This window comes from Rhinolophus hipposideros (genome assembly GCF_964194185.1).
Source record: "Rhinolophus hipposideros genome assembly, chromosome: 1".
Lineage (NCBI taxonomy): Eukaryota > Metazoa > Chordata > Mammalia > Chiroptera > Rhinolophidae > Rhinolophus > Rhinolophus hipposideros.
In genome coordinates this window covers 108,436,288-108,451,735 of record NC_138047.1, presented here as the reverse complement: position 1 = coordinate 108,451,735, position 15,448 = coordinate 108,436,288, and the positions used below count along the sequence as shown (strand labels likewise).

At 59.5% G+C, this 15,448-nt stretch overlaps 1 protein-coding gene across 1 annotated transcript in view; it reads right to left on the bottom strand.

The window, feature by feature from the left end:
- SH3TC1 (SH3 domain and tetratricopeptide repeats 1) overlaps window positions 1-7,695 on the bottom strand; it is a 34,138-nt gene extending 26,443 nt beyond the window's left edge. The window contains exons 1-2 of the mRNA XM_081044746.1: window positions 7,548-7,695; window positions 3,669-3,878 (exon numbers count right to left, since the gene is read on the bottom strand). Coding sequence (XP_080900872.1) covers window positions 3,669-3,831 — 163 coding nt within the window. The 5' untranslated portion in view covers window positions 3,832-3,878; window positions 7,548-7,695. The remainder of the gene's footprint in view (window positions 1-3,668; window positions 3,879-7,547) is intronic.
- Between the last annotated feature and the right edge of the window lie 7,753 nt (window positions 7,696-15,448).

The window sequence follows — 15,448 nt, the reverse complement described above, 5'->3', positions numbered from 1 at the left end:
GGCAGCCCGCAGCCACACAGGTACCAACCCCCAGATGTTTCTGGAACAAAAGAGGTGTGTCCACATCCCCGCAAGCCACCGTGCACACACGACCTCCCATTCCTCCAGTGTCACAAAAGCCCAGCGAGGATGGAAGGTGTCTGAGTTTTCTTTTGTGCTGTAATACACTACCCCAACCTTAGTGGCTTCTGAAAACAACACAGTATATTATTTTGCTGTTCTGGAGTTTGAAAAGGGTCTCACTGGCTAAAATCAAGGTGTCGGCAGGGCTGGTTCCTTCTAGAGGCTCCAGGAAAGACTCGATTCCCTTGCCTTTCCATCTTCCGCAGCACCTGCATTCCTTGGCTGATGGCCCTACCTCCATTCTGAAAGCTGGATGCCCAGCATCTTTGATTTCCCTCTGACTCTGATCCCAGGGTAATCTCCCCATATCAAGATCCATAACTTAATCCCATCTGCAAAGTCTTTGCCACAGGAGGTAATGTATGTGTGCACGGGTTCTGGGGATTAGGATGTGAATATCTTTGGAGGCCATGATTCTTCAGACCACAGAGGGGAGGTGACAGCCAGAAGGAACTCAGGGTCTGGAGAAGACAGAGCTGCGTCCTGATCTGGCTACACTAGTCACTTGCTGAGGACACCACTTGCTTTGTGAGGCTGGTGGGGTGCAGCGCACAGCCTGGCAAGGATTAGTGACATACCCCCAAGTTCAGGGTCAGAGGACGGGTTCTTGAACACTGAGAGGCCGCTCAGTCCTCCGCTTTCACCCCTCTCCCCCACAGCTTCCAACCTGCAGGCCAGCTCCCAGTTTGCATCTAAACCAGGGCACCTCGTCTCTGCCCTGCTCAGTTTGTTCATCTGTAAAATGGGATGATCAATCAGGGCCTTGGGGCCAAGGGGAGTCTAATTGGGAAATGCCTATGGTTCCGGCAGAGGGTATGAACTTAAGGACAGTGGGTCTCCGTCACCTCGAGACGTCCTGCTCAGAGGCATGAGCACAGTACTACCACATTGGCATTGGACCTGGCAACACAACGGTGCTCATGTCTGCTCTCCTCCCAGCAGCGTCTGCCAACCACCGATGGTATACCAGCCCCACGCCGGCTCATTGCCTGAGTGGTCAGAGCCCATATCCACGCCTCGCTTTCTCTATGTCCCCAGGCCAGTCCTAGAGCCAGGCATTCAGCAAGGACTCAGAAATGCCTGTCCAATCCCAAAAAGCATATGGCGCCCAGATCTTGGCTCTAAGCACCATCCTCCAATTCAGAAGCCTGGGCTCCTTGGAGAAATGGCCAAGTTTGGGGACTGGGATAAGTGCCAGATGAGCATCTTGTGGTCCCAGACAGCCCGACGTGCTCACAGAATGATGGGGACACGTCAAAAGACCAAAGCTGGGCCAATCTGAACACAAAATAATTAATGATGTCAACTAATACAATCCAGAGAGTAAACTACAGATGGATGAGCCCACAGTAAAATCAATAAATGACTAATGGGGGAGGGGAGGGGACTGCTCTTCCTTACAGTAGAAAGCCAGGTGATAAATGTAGAGGAACAAAGCGTAAGAATGTCACTTAGCAACCATCATAATTATTGTTTCCATCAAAAACCAGGCATAGATGATAAAGTACTGCTTTATGAGCTTGAAAAGGAACAAGAGATTCACATCGTCTCAAAACATCTTCTCACAGGTTACGTACCAACGACAAAGGGAAGAATTACCGGCTTACGGGAGGGTGGGGGGGAAGGCTGTCACACACCCCTTAACCAGGCGATCAAAATGAACGTCATCAGTATGGAGACAAATTGCTATCGCGGCCTCCAGCTGTGCTGTGCTGATAGGAACACGGCCCCTCTGGGTATTTTGCGCCCCAAACACCTGACTGTAAAGCTGAAGAACCACTGGCTGTGCCTGCAGTGAGGGACAGTCTACAGACTACCTGGCCTGTATTCTTCAAAATAGCAGCCCCCAGGTTGCCACAGGGACGTGGCAATGGAGTGCAGCGCAAGGCCCAGGGTTCTCCCTGCTGTGAAGGACGCTACTGGGACAGATGACAAGATCTGAATGAGGTCTTCAATTATCATTTCGACCAGGAACGTGATGTTGGGACCCCATGTCCTGGCCTTAGGAAATATACACGCCGAAGTATTTGGGGACCAAGGGGCATCGTGTTGGCAATTTACTCTGAAACAGTTCAAAAAAGAATACATATCGGTAAGAAAGGGAAAGTGAAGTGGAGTAAAATGTGAACATCTGAGGAGTCTGGGTAAATGGGAATTATGCGCATGATTTCTTGTAAGCCGTCAGTGGAAAGGAAGCCCGCAGGTGAAGGAACCTGGGAGGGGACTGTCACTGAGGGGCTTCACGCCTCACAGCCGGGCAACCTCCTGAGGAAGAATGTGGTCACTGACTGCTGGCAGGGCTCACAGATACATCCCGAGGCTGGTGTGTGTCGAGTGTGGCTTGTGGTGTGGAGGAAACACCTGGCAACAAGGGCAGAGTGCTTCCTGTTTGGCCTCAGTGCCAGATCTCACCCGTCCTCTGCTCTGAGGCTCACGGCCCCTCCCTGGCTGGGCTGTCCGCGCGGAGGCAGGGCAGGCCCCCACATGGGAGGCAGGGCCCAGCTCCTTCTTCCCTACCCACGCGCTCCTGAGGGAGTTGGGCCCCATGCTACGGGTGGGCTCCCAGGCCCAGTTCCTCCAACAGCTCCCCCATTCCTGGCCAGGCAGGTGTCGGACAGGACGGGTTCCTTGGTGGGTCAGCACGTAGGAGAGTCACCCTGGCCCTTCCCATCTCTGCGCACACCTGGAAGGACCACAGTAACAGCGGTATAAATGTACCTCCAATTGCCAGGTTTCCACGGTGTCCGTCTCTGGCCAGGCACCGTGTGTTCGGTTCTGTTTCCACTCTCCCAAAGCATCAATCGTTTACTGACCATTACTGTGTGTCCGGCATCTACCACGTACAACCCTAGAGCCCCAACAGGCAGCTAGGACAGCATGACAATGGGGGTGCCTGGGGAGGGGCCCGGGCACACCTCAGTTTTGCCCCCTCTCCTTCCCTCTTCTCTTCCAGGACCTGAGGGGGTTGGGAGAGGGGTCCTGGAGATCACTGGGGCACCCCTCAGGTTTCCTAGTGGGGAAACAGAGTCCTAAGTCAAAGAGTGGCCCAGCAGCAATGAGGATTCGAGCCCGGTCCTTGGGCAGCCAGCCCACCTGGCCTCCCCATCACAGCGCCTGCCGTGGGGTACACAGGACACCGCCCACGTCACACCCGCTCCTCCTCCTCCATCCAGGAAGTAGCCCTGCCCTAGTCCTGGCCTGGCCACTGGTCCCTTTCCCTACGTGGGCCTTAGTTAGCCTCCTGGGGGAATGAGGGACTCCCCGTCCTGAGTAATCGGTTTATGTCTTGAGGACACACAGGGCTGTGGGAACGCAAAGGTCTGTAAAAGAGCCGTAAGTGGAGGTGTCTGGGCAGCTGTTCTAGGACTTCCAAGCCCCTTCCCCTTTCTCCAGCCGTTCTTGTCATCACTGACACACCCCTGGAAAACGCGAGTTGGCTTGCCAATGACTCACTGGGAGGGGATTATCTCTCAGTCGACACCCCGGCAGTGCAGACACCGCTCTGGCCATGTGGACCACTGGCCGGCCTCCAACGCTGCACTCACCGCCTCTGTCAGAAGCCCCGGCCTCCTGCGGTCCTGCTCCCTCCCAGCCGACCGAAGACCTCACTCTCTGGACCTCCTCGCCGCCACTGCCACCAGAGGGCCCTGTGTGGACCATCCTCATCGAGGCCGGGACCTCAGCGGCCACCTCCGCTGGGTCCTCCATGACGGGCAGTGGCCTCAGCGCCGAGGGCTGAGCATGCGGGCTGGCCTCTGTAGAGAGAGGGCAGGGTGGTGGTCAACAGTGAAGACAGGCCCCCAGGTCCCGCGCGGTGCTCCCGCCAGAGTTGGGGTCAAGAGGAGAGAATCCCTCCACTGTACTTGGAGGACGCCTCATATCCTTCATCGCCTGCTCGCCGGTCACCTCCTCTCGGACCAGCTCGAGTCTCCCTGGAACAAGCTGTCGGAGCCACGTGCCAACGTTCGCATGGTGATTGGGCTCACGCCTGCCTAGCCTGGCAGGGTAGACATCCTGGAGGGAGGGTGGGGTTACCCCACAGCCCTGCCGTGGAACCACTGCTCAGAAGTGACTGTGATAAGCGAGCAGCAAGGACCGTGTGGGACAGGAGCAGAGATGGCCTTGTCACACGCCGTGGCACCGTGCGCTGGGGATGAGCCCACCCACATCCCGCCAGCGAGGGCTGAAGCAAGGAACTTGGAGACAGCTCATCTCTGGGGAGACAACTATTTAGTTCCATGTCACACAGGCCTCAGCCGACCTGGGGTTCCAGCCTGGGATGATTCCCAAGAGGTTCTGCTGCTCCGTATAACATCCTCATGGCCTGAACTGGCTCCATGGGCTCATTTCTCCCACTGGGAGAGGCCTGGGCTCCGGCAGGGTCCCTGGAACGCTGTCCTGTCTTTCAGGAAATGGGCCAGGTCCCAGGAGGGAAGGAAGCCGGTGGCTGAGGGCAGGGAAGAGGAAGTGGCCGAGGGAGGCAGGAGGGCGCCTTCTCCTCACCCCAGGGGTGCCCTCGGGCCCTCAAGAGCAGGCAACCATGCCTCAGTCCTCCCCAAGGTCAGAGACGAGAGGGCCGTCACGGGGAGATGGGGGCAGTCTGGGCCAGGGCTAAGGAGCACGGGGCAGACGCCCAGCTGCTACGGCCTCCAGGACCAGGGTCGGACACAACGCCCTCCGCCTGCATTGTCGGGACCGGGTGCATGCAGCTCCAAGCCTGCCCGCCCTCCCCTCTGCTCTTGCTGCCGAGCCCACGAGGCATCTCATCATAGCACTTGGGCCCCTTGACCCACTCAGCTCCTGTTTGTGGGAGTCCATCGTCCTGATCTGTGTCCCCACCCCGTCCCTGCCCCCCTGAGGTGGATGGAGCAGGTGCTCTCGCAGCCGGGCATCTGGCACAATGGTGGCACATCTGGGGTGCGGGACTCTCCACCCCGCCACCCCAGGGCAGGACCGGCCCATCAGCTTGGGCACTGGGGCCGCCATGGACCAGCACCTCGCCAGAGCTCAGGGACTGGGGCCTGAGGAAAGGACAGGCTCCCTGGGCTCAGGGAACCCCCACCCCTGCTCCGTGAGGGACCTGCCAAGCAGGAAGGATTGCAGGGACAATTGTAAGCGTGGGGTTCCTAGTCACAGCCCAGTGATGAGGAAGTGGGTACAATCTCCACGGGAGAGTTCCCTGCTTTCTGGTTCCTAAAATGGCCTCGCTCAGCCTCGCTCAGCCTCGCGGGCGCCGGCTCCCACTGCAGGAGGGGCTGTCCTGACCACAGCCCTGCGGGGTCCGGTGCTCCCAGAGGCAGCCGGGTCACCATGAGCCACCCTTCAGAGACTCTTCTACCTCTGGCCTTTATCCTCTTTGCTCAGCTCATGGTGGGGACAAACCCAGGAGGGGCCTCTGCAGCCCCAGTCTCCAAGGAGGGGAGTCTGGCGCCAGAACACGGGGCCTGGAGTCAGTGGGCACGGTGACCGCTCTACGCCTCAGTTTACTTACAGGAGAATGGGAATGAAAACACCCACCTCACAGGAGCTTGCTGGATACGTACGTGGATGGTGCTACTGGGTTACAGTTGGCATTTGATAAATGGAGGATCGACGGGAGGAGAAGATGGTACCAACTCAGCCCTAAACGGGTTGGGGGTGGTTCTAGCCGGAACTTTCACTGGGCTCATGCTGAACAAATGCTTGGAGGGCCAATGCAGACCTCGTCTGCTTCACCAAGAAGCACCTCTCAAGGGTTGTCTGGTCATCCCCTGTACTGGGGTGAATAGTGTCCCCCCAAATTCATGTCCACCCTGAACCTCAGAGGGTGACCTCCCAGGAAATACGGTCTTAGGAGGGGAAGACGAGGGCACGCTGGTTAGCGGGCCCTGGACCCAGTGACCCGCATCCTTATAGGAAGAGGAGGGTACACAAACACTGGGAGGGGCCACGTGACCCAGGACAGACTGGAGTGACTCGGCCACAAGCCAAGGACCGCCTGGGGCCACCAGGAGCAGGAAGAGGCAGGAAGGCGCCTCCGGAGCAGTGGAGGGAGGTGGCCCTGCTGACACTGATTCCAGGCTTCTGGCCTGCGGGCTGTGAGTAACTGTCGGCTGTGGGGGTTGTGGGTTGCTGAAAGGCCCCGGCTGTGGGACTTGGCCACAGCTGCCCCAGGACACGGGTCTGTGCCGTAACCCAGTGCTTTGCTTTTCATCTGCTGTGAAGCAGGGCGAACCTCACCCACATCAGGGTGTTCTTGGGAGAACTGAATGGCTTCCAGCAGAGGCTGGCACTGCACCCAGTACAGGAAGCGTCATCGCTATCAACAGCAGTGTGACCAGCACATAATGACGGCCACCACCTAGGTGCTAACTAGGCATCCTCATGACAGCCTGCAGGAGGCAGTGTCCTGGGCCCCTTTCCCAGATGGGCAATCTAAGGCTCCTGAGATGTAAAAGGCTGGAAGCAAAATCAGCTGGGTCTGCGCCCAGCCCAGCCCTCGAGCACCCACCCTTAACCTGGAGGGACCCGCTCGGCCCCTGCACTGCCTCCAGCCAGGGGTCCAGTTGCAGCTCCCCAGAGCCAGCGCTGGGAGGCCAGCCCCCCGCCGGCCCCAGCACGGGCCGGCACCCCTAATGCCCGACATTGTTCTGCCAGCCATCATTTCTACGAACCTCACCAACTGCAAAAGGGTGGAACACCCCATCGACAGGACCAGGGGTCTGGGGCCCCAGGAAGGGTCACAGGAAGCCGGTAGAGGGTCTCAGGGGTGGACCCTCCTCAGGCCACGTGCCCAGGACAGGACCTGGTGTTAGGGGGCCTGGGCCCAGTCCTCCCCTAGGACTTACTGCCTGGTGCCTCTGATCAAGGCCCTCATCCCATTTGCTGCTGGAAAAGAGGCCCGAGGTGGTGACCTCAGAGTGGCCAGGTCACAGCTACAGAGCCACCCTGGGCTGGGCACTTGTGGGGTGTGCCCCATGTGGCACCAACCTGGTACGAGGTCCCACCTGAGAAGCCCTAGACCTGAATCCCGTATCGCTGGCTAGGTTCTGTGTCCCTTCCAGACACGCAGGACGCACTCGCTCAGCACCCACGTGGAGCGGAGATGAGGCGAGATTGTGGAAACCCCGGTGCTTCATCAACGCGACAGCATTACTGGCACCATCACCACCAACCCCCACCAGCAGCGTTCCTGGCGTGCTGGCCAGACCCAGTGCCCACCGCCTTCCAGACTCGCCAGGCTTCAGTTCTGCTCCCCCCAGAGCCAAAACGTCAGAAAAGTCTTCAAGGGAGTAAACGGGGGAAGACTATCCTTAGATCCAACTGTGGCAAGACCCTGCTGTGAGCAACGCCTGCTCTGCCAGCCTACGTCCTCCCACCCCCGTCGCAGAGCCCCCAGAATGCCCGGCACCCCCAGTGACCTGCCTGTCCCCGCACCCTCACACCTGCGTGGATCCTCAGCGGCAGCTCCCAGGCCGGCGTCCACAGGACAGCAGACAGCAGGTAGCTGATCCCGGCTCCTCCCCGGCTGGCCCGCGGCTGTCTCAGCCAGCCAGGGCAGGCAGCAGCCGTCCTCAGCCAAGCAGACTGCTCTGCCGTGGCCACCGCCCCCTGCTTCCTGCCCCACTTCCTCCCTGCGCCTGGGGCCAGTGAGGAGAGGCAGGCCCAGGACAGCAGGAGGGTTGATCATTAGCTCCTTCCTGGACCAGCTCCAGGCCCTGTGCTGCCTGCCCACCACCCAGCCCCCAGGCTCTGGGTGGAGACCCGGGGACACCCAGGCTCTTGCCTCGGCCCCAGGATTGGGGAAGTCACCCAGCTGCCAGCCAGCCCTCCCTCCCAACCTCAGCCCTTCTCCGTTCCTCTTCCACTTGCGTGCGTGCACACACACACATCAATCACAGACACACACAGAGGTACACAAGCACTCATGGGCACGCACGGGCACAGCACCGTCCTGCTGGGGACAGATAAGGGTGGCCCCACAAGCTCTCCTTTTCTCTGTGCCTTCCTTCCAGTTGGCTCCAGGAGCCACCTGGGTTTGAGAGCAGGGGACCCGGCCCAGCCTCGGGCTCCCGTGGGCTCAGACAAGAAGCAGGAACTGATCTGGCGTCAGTCCCCTATCCTCACCTTTCCAGCCACTCAGGCCCTTGCTGAGGGAAGGGCTCTGGTCGCCGTCCCAGCCCAGCCCTAGGAACGCGGAGTGGGAGGGCAACAACCTTCACGTGTGGCCTGGCTTAACGCAGGGGAGAACCTCAGAGTTAAGTGGTAATGTGCTCAGTTTCTAGACAGGAAAACTGAGGCTCAGTGAGGTCGTGTGACCTGCCGCAGGCTAGGGACAACTGGCAGACACCTGGAAGCAGGTCTGACAGACCTTGAAGCCCCAGGCCTGGGTTCCCTGGGTTTCTAACTGTGCATTGTGGACACCTGGGAGGATGGCTTCATATCGCGGGGGGCGGCTGCCACGTGCGCTGTAGAATATTAGGGGACTCCCTGACACCTACTAACCACATGCAGACCCCAGCTGTGACAACCAAACACATCTCCAGACATTTGTCCCCTGGGCGGCAACATCGCCTGGGCTGGCCACCCCTCTAGGCTGAGCTACTTCTGGGTGACACCACTCCCGCCCATGGCCTGCCCCCTCCTCACCCTGCCCCCACACCCCCCTTCTACCCTCTCTGTTCCACCCTCTCATGATCAACTCCAGGCATTATGCAGTCACCCCCCCAAAGCCCTCCTGCCCCCCCTCGGGCCTCAGGGAGGCCTAAACAAGGTCCAGTCACCCTGTCCTGGCGCCCCTCACCACCTCCCTTCCTCAGACACCTCCCGCTCCATCTCCCCACGCCCTCCTTCTTCTGCTCCAGTCGACCTGTCCTGGTCCCAGCCCAGCAGCTGTCTGTCCAGCTTGCCCCTCCCCCTTTGCAGCCCTGCACAGGAGGTAGGATCTTCCTGCACCTTCCTCGTACATGGGGGCTGCTCTGCCAGAGCCAGTCTCCGGGCCACACTGCTGTCCTCATCCAGAGGCAGGAGCCCAAGCCCCCTCTGCAGCGGCCCTGGGACCTGTGGATGCCCACAGATGGGCCGACATTGTCCCCTCAGGTCCTTCTCTCCCCCACTGTGCCCCATGGCCTTTCAATGTCCCTTCTTGGGCTTCTCCACGGGGTAAAACCCCAGGCTCCATTGTCTGCAGTGCAGGCTGCCACATGGCGGGAGCTGGGCCTGCCGATGGCACCCGTGTCCCCGACACTGCCTCGAAGGCCAGCTCTGCTGTGCGGGTCACACGACCTCAGCGCTTCGGTCTGCTCGGAAGGCCCAGGTGGTATCCTGTGGTCTTGCTCTGGGCCATCAGAAGGGTTCAACTAGACGTGGAATTCTCTGACAGGCCAGCATGCAGAGCGCACAGCACAACCAAGCCTCAGTTCATGTGACAAATGCCAGTGTCCAGGCCTCTTCTATGGCCTCTGCCCCCATTCCCCACCCCCCAAGGCCAGGGGACAGAGCTCTCCAGGCAAGTGGAGAAAGAGGAATGTATCTGGAATGTCGGTCCCCTAGCCCAGCTGCCCACCCCACAGCCCAGGGCTGGCATGTCCCACTGCCCACTGAGGTCCTGGGCCCTGCAGGGAGAAGCTGGGCGAGGGCGAAACGTCCACCCCTCAAGGCCAGGCCTTGGACACACACCCCGTCTGTGTGGTGGGGCCCCCATTCTCCAGCCTGTTCCCCAGAACCCCACGTTATGCAGACATAAAGTGCCTGGCTTCTGCTCCCTTTGTTTTGCTGTAAACTGTGTTGAAAGAGGCCCCAGACATACTCCACATCCATAAAAGGGTCTGGACACGTTTCCTCTCCTGGCCATTGTCCCCACTGAGCCCGAGACCCATATCCTGTTTGTCTCTGCAGCTGTGCTTTTGGCCCAATGCCAGAGGGGGTTTTCCAAGATCATCCTCAACTGTGCCCAATGCTCCTCAACTCTGCACAGAACACCCAACCTTGTAGAGCACCCCAACCTCACAGAGCACACCCCAACTCTGCACAGAACACCACCATTCCAGATACACCCAACTCCACACAGTGCACCCCAAGTTCTCAGAGCACCTCAACTTCGCACATTACACCCCAACTCCACACAGCACACCCCAACTCAGCACCCAACTCCACAGAGCGCACGACAATCCACAGAGCACCCACTCTGCACGGCTTACCCCAACCGGCTTCCAGGTCAGGGGCTTTCTCCAGGGTTCCCTCCTGGAGTCAGTGGCATGAGGCAGACCCGTAGCCCTGCTGGTGACCAGCTGCCCTAAACCCAGCCCAGCCGGCCTTTGAGCCCCTTTGGGACAGCCTGTCCCTCCCTGGGCCTCAGGTTCCACCCTTGGAATGGTGAGGCTCGGCCTGGAGGTCCCGTGGAGCCTCCTGAGCTCAACAGCCCTGAATCCTGACAGAAAGGGCGGCCTGGCCTTCACCGGTGCAGCCCTTCGAGGCATGAAACTTGCTAAGGCGTCCCACAGCCACTTGCAGGTGATAGCAGACAGTGGAAGCCAAGGACAGGCCCCCACACCCTCCTCCGAGGGCTAATCTACAGCGGGCCAGAACCCAGGACCTCCGGAATGCTGGCCCCAGGACGGGGTACATGACTAACGTGACTAACGTGCGACCCCTGGGCCAGGCTTCTGGTTCTCCCCAGCACCCCTCACAGTAGCAAGTCCTGCCTGAGCCACACGTCATTCCAGGGCAGGGGGCTGCAAACGCTTTGCGTAAAGGGCAGAGGCTTTGGGGGCCATGAGATGGGTCTCTGCCACAACCTTGCTATTGCAGCATGAAAGCAGACACAGGCCAGAGTGAGTGAGTGGGCTGGCTGTGTGCCAATAAAACCTATTTACAGGACAGGGGCTGGATCGGGCCCTGCGTGTGGCAGGGGAATTAGTGGGGAAGCTTCTCAGATCACCCCCCGGTGCAGGAAGGAGTCAGCACAAAGGCAGAACCGTCACACGGGGCTGGGACGCGACGCGTAAGGTTCAAGATAAGGAGACGCCAGCTAAGCAGTCAGTGGAGGGGCCGAGGGGACACTGGGGCATGACGGACGGGCGCTGTGGCCAGGCAGCTGCAGCCCACCTTGTGACTGGCGCTGACTCAGGCCATAATATGGACGTGACGCTGTGTCCCGCCTCCCGCCTCCCACTGCTCGTGGCCGTAGCTGCAAACACGGGTGGTTCCGTGAGCGAGAATTTTCGTGAACCAACACTTAGAATGCAGGACACGTAAAGACAGGCGACTGGATAGCCAGGCTGCAGAGCCGGTCCTTCAGGCCTACAAATGGGGAAGCTGAGGCTCCGCTCACCCCGGTGACACGGTTCTTTCACATTGAAGATGACACCGAGTTCGGCCCCAGCCCAGGTCCTGCCTGGTGACCGTTCCCGCACCAGACCCGGCTCCAGGCCAAGCAGCACCCCACCATCTTTCCTGGTCTCTGGTGCAACATCTGGGAGGTACAGATGGGAGCCGGCTTGAAGCAGTTTCCCAGAAGTGGACAAATGGACCAAGACACGACCGTGAACCTTCCAAGACAGCAGATTCCTGAGCCTGACCCAGGTCCAGGGAAGTGGAGGCAGGAATCCGCCTGGAGATGCCTTTTCCAGTCGGCTCCTCCACACCCAGGTGTGAGCACCAGTGCGTCTTGGGGACAGAGACAGAAGCCACCGCCTGCACGCTGGCACCAGCTGCCGCTGGACACGTGGAAAGGGCTGGCACAGAGCCCATACCAGCAAGCGTTCCGCATGTTTGGTATTCCGGCCGTCGCGGCTGAAACTGGCCAGATCACAGATGGGCAGGACGCTAGCTGGGTCCCGTGATTACAGGCACTGCTCTTTGAAAAACAAGGACATGGGGACCACGCAGGCTTTCCAGATGACTGATGGCCGCCCCAGGATGGGTTGCAGGCCTGTCGGAAGTGGTCAGCAGTTCTGTGCCTGGGCCGGCACCAAAGACGCCCACCCCAGCCTGGCCTCGGCCTCAGTCCGGCAGGGGACGTGCTGACTCTGCAGCCGGGGGAGCTGGCCAGGTGCCTGGGTGTGTTTGTACCAGGGACGCGTCCAGACACTGCCGCCAGGTGTTTCCACAGACGAAGCTATCAGGAGAAGGCACTGCCTCCTGGACACCCCAGATAGTGGCACGTGGACACTGGGAGGGAGTTGGGCAGAAAGGTATAAAGGCTGTTTTCACGACCCATACAGGTCACAAGGCCCAGGTGGTATGTCGTCCTTGTCACATCCGTAGGACAGGCTGGAGGTCGTAGGGGGCCGGGCCGGGGGTGCATAGAGCAGAGTAGACGCTCCCAGAGTTGGGGGGCATGGTGTGTGCCATTTTCCCTGGGAGCCTGAGAAGTCACCCTCGCTTACAGATGAGCCCCACAGACCCCCTGACCCTATCGGCCCTCACTCCCCAGAGCCCCAACATTTCTGACTTGGGGTGTGGGGCCCCACTGGAATTCTAGACATTTTCTGGAGCCCAGTCACCAGGGGGTGGATTTTGAACTTGGCTTATGCAAACATTAACCCAGGCCCTACTCCCCAGAGGCTCCTGGGGGAGTGAAAGTCCTCCCAGCCAGGACCCATCTCCCTGGAAACCAGGCCCAGGTCGCTGCAGTCCGGGTGGGGGCAGGAGGGCTCAGGGGGAATTTCCATGGGACGCCCCAGTGTGCCCCTGGGGGGGTGCCGGGACTGGGGGATGCTGCCAATCCTTGGGCTGCTGCCAGCAAGTTCAGGGGGTACAGCTGCACCCTTCTGCTCCGTCCCGAACTAACTTCAGAGCCTGTACTCCTGTCTTCTCAGCCTCGACTCACCCGCAAGCCCCCAAACTGCCCTGTCCAGGTGTCCTGTCCTCATCTCACGGGCCTCCGGCGCTCACTCCTGCCCGGCTGGCCACCTCCTCCTTCCTCTCACCCACCTGCCACACCTCTCCGAGGGGAGTGCGCAGCTCGGGGACTTCTAAAGCCATCAGTCCACATTGACCATCCAGAATGTCATCTCAGACCTGAGGCCCGAGCCAGCACCTCCAAGCATTCCCCTTGGTGGGACACCCCCATCCCCATTGCCCACCCGCCGCTCCCTGCTTTTCCCCAAACCTCAGGAACCAGCACCTCCACCGCTGGACTCCCGGTCCTTCACTCCCCCACCTGTTTACATCCAAGCCCCTCCCCACACCCCCACTCCAGTCGGGGACCTTGGGCTCCTGACCACACTGTGCCCCCCATTCCCCAGCAGTTGGATATCACTCTCCTGGTGACTTTCTCCAGGCCCTGACCTTGGCTCCTGTCTACTCCCTCAGGTCTCCCTCAGGCAGTGCCTCTTTCCAAGGCCTTCGCTGACTGGACGAGCCAGCCTTCCCCCGCCCCCTAGGGCCCTGTGCTGTAACTGGGTTTTTGTTTAGGCTGCTACTTGGTTAACTCGAGAGGACCCCACAGCTAGGAGTTCCTCAAGGATGCTGATGGGGCACTTTGTAAGTGTTTGTTGAATGACTAGCAAACAGAGATGTTGGCAACGGGGGAAGGGGCCCCCCGAGCCCTGTGGGACCCTGAACAAAAGCCGTGTGGACAGGGTCTACCTCTCCCAGACATGCAAAAGGGGCAAAGTCGCACGGGACGTTGACCCTTTTCCTTCTGCCCATTTTCCAGTGGCACCCTCTCTTCTTGGCTCTCCGGGGAGGCGGCTGTGGGGAAGGGAATCATGCGGGCCTCAACCGGGGCGTGGGCTCCAGGGACCTCCCCCGGCCTCGTTTGGTGAGATTTGCTGGGAGTGTGAACAGGGCCTGGCAGGACCTGGCCGTGGCACTCTGCCCCTCTGACTGGAAGGCTGGAGACACGGGCTGGGGTCACAGACTTGTCGATGGGCCCCGAGTGGTAGCCCCTTGTCAGGCCGACATCCACACCTGTGCCCTTCCCACTCCAGCGCCCAGGGACGAGGTCTCACAGGCCATGTTGTGGGGGGCGTGGCCAGAGCACCCACCCCCCAGAGCACCCACTGCGGGATGGGCACGCCCTCCACCTCCCTGTCCTGGCATAGCTCTCCTGTGTTCAAAACGGCGGCCCGGTGGTCCAGGCATCTCACATGCCCATTCCTGTCCCGCCGTCCCCCATGCTGAACCCGTACAGTACAAGCTCAGGCGTGACATGGTGACAAAGAACGGAGATTCTGGAGCTCCTGTGGGTATCTGTCAGGCCCAGCACCCCTCACCCCCACAAGGAGAGCCATTGTGTTCATTATTATTCAGAGGGGGCAGGATGGGAACTGTCGGCAACGCCCAGCCCCAAACTTGCCAGCCCACCTCGGTGCCTGGCCCAGGGCTGGGCCCTGGGGACATAGATCAGAATCAGATGGCACTGTCCCCAGAGCTCTCAGCCTTGTGGTCACAACAGCCAAGGAAATGGATGGAGGATTGCTCGTCAGGTATATCGTGAATGTACTACAATGGGGATTTGTCTGGTGTTTTTCTCAGTCCTTTTACTTACAATTTTTAATGAAGAAATCTGCTGCTGGTTTCGGTTCAGAGCAAGGCTGGGACCCTGGCTCCTCTGCCAGCAGCTATTTTTAGTTAAACTGCACCTGAGACGTTGACCCCTTTGCCATATCAGAGGAGAAGACCAACAACTGTACAGAAAAACAGTGAGCAGACACTTCCTATCTGTCTGTTGCCTAAGAACACATGAAACGATGCTAACCAGATGTGCAGGGTGATCCCAAGGGACCCTCTGGCACCTCCCAGCTCAGCAACACCCAGCATTTGTCAGCACCCCCTTGGTGGCAGCGGACAGCAGCGTGCAGGGGCCAGTTGGAGGGCGAGTTACCAATCACACCTGTAAAACCACACTGGTGTTCACCCTTTGACCCACAGCCCCACCCCCGGGAATTCACTCTGCAGGCACCTGCCCGCTTCTGAGACGGCAGGGCAACAGGTGTGGACACTCTGTAATAGCAACACCTTGGAAAGAGCCCAGGTGTTCAGCAAATCTCACCCCAGCCCTGCACCGCATAGCGTGCAGCTGTGATAAGGCACGAGGAGGTTCTCTGTGCTCATAAGGAAGCTCTCCCAGACGCGTGCGGGGAGAAAGCTGGCTGCCAGATGACAGGTATGTTATGCTATGCTACCTGTCATGTTCCAAAGAGCCTTAGGATCCATTCTTATGTGCTAGCATCTGTGGAAAGAAGCTGGGAAGGGTAAATAAATGAATGTGGGGGGGTGAGTAGGGGTGGCAGCGGCGGGATTTTGTAGCGTGGGGGATTTGTGTGATTCTGGGATACATGACACTGCTCTTGTCAGAAGACACTACAACTTTGTAGCACAAAGCGTGAACCTTAGT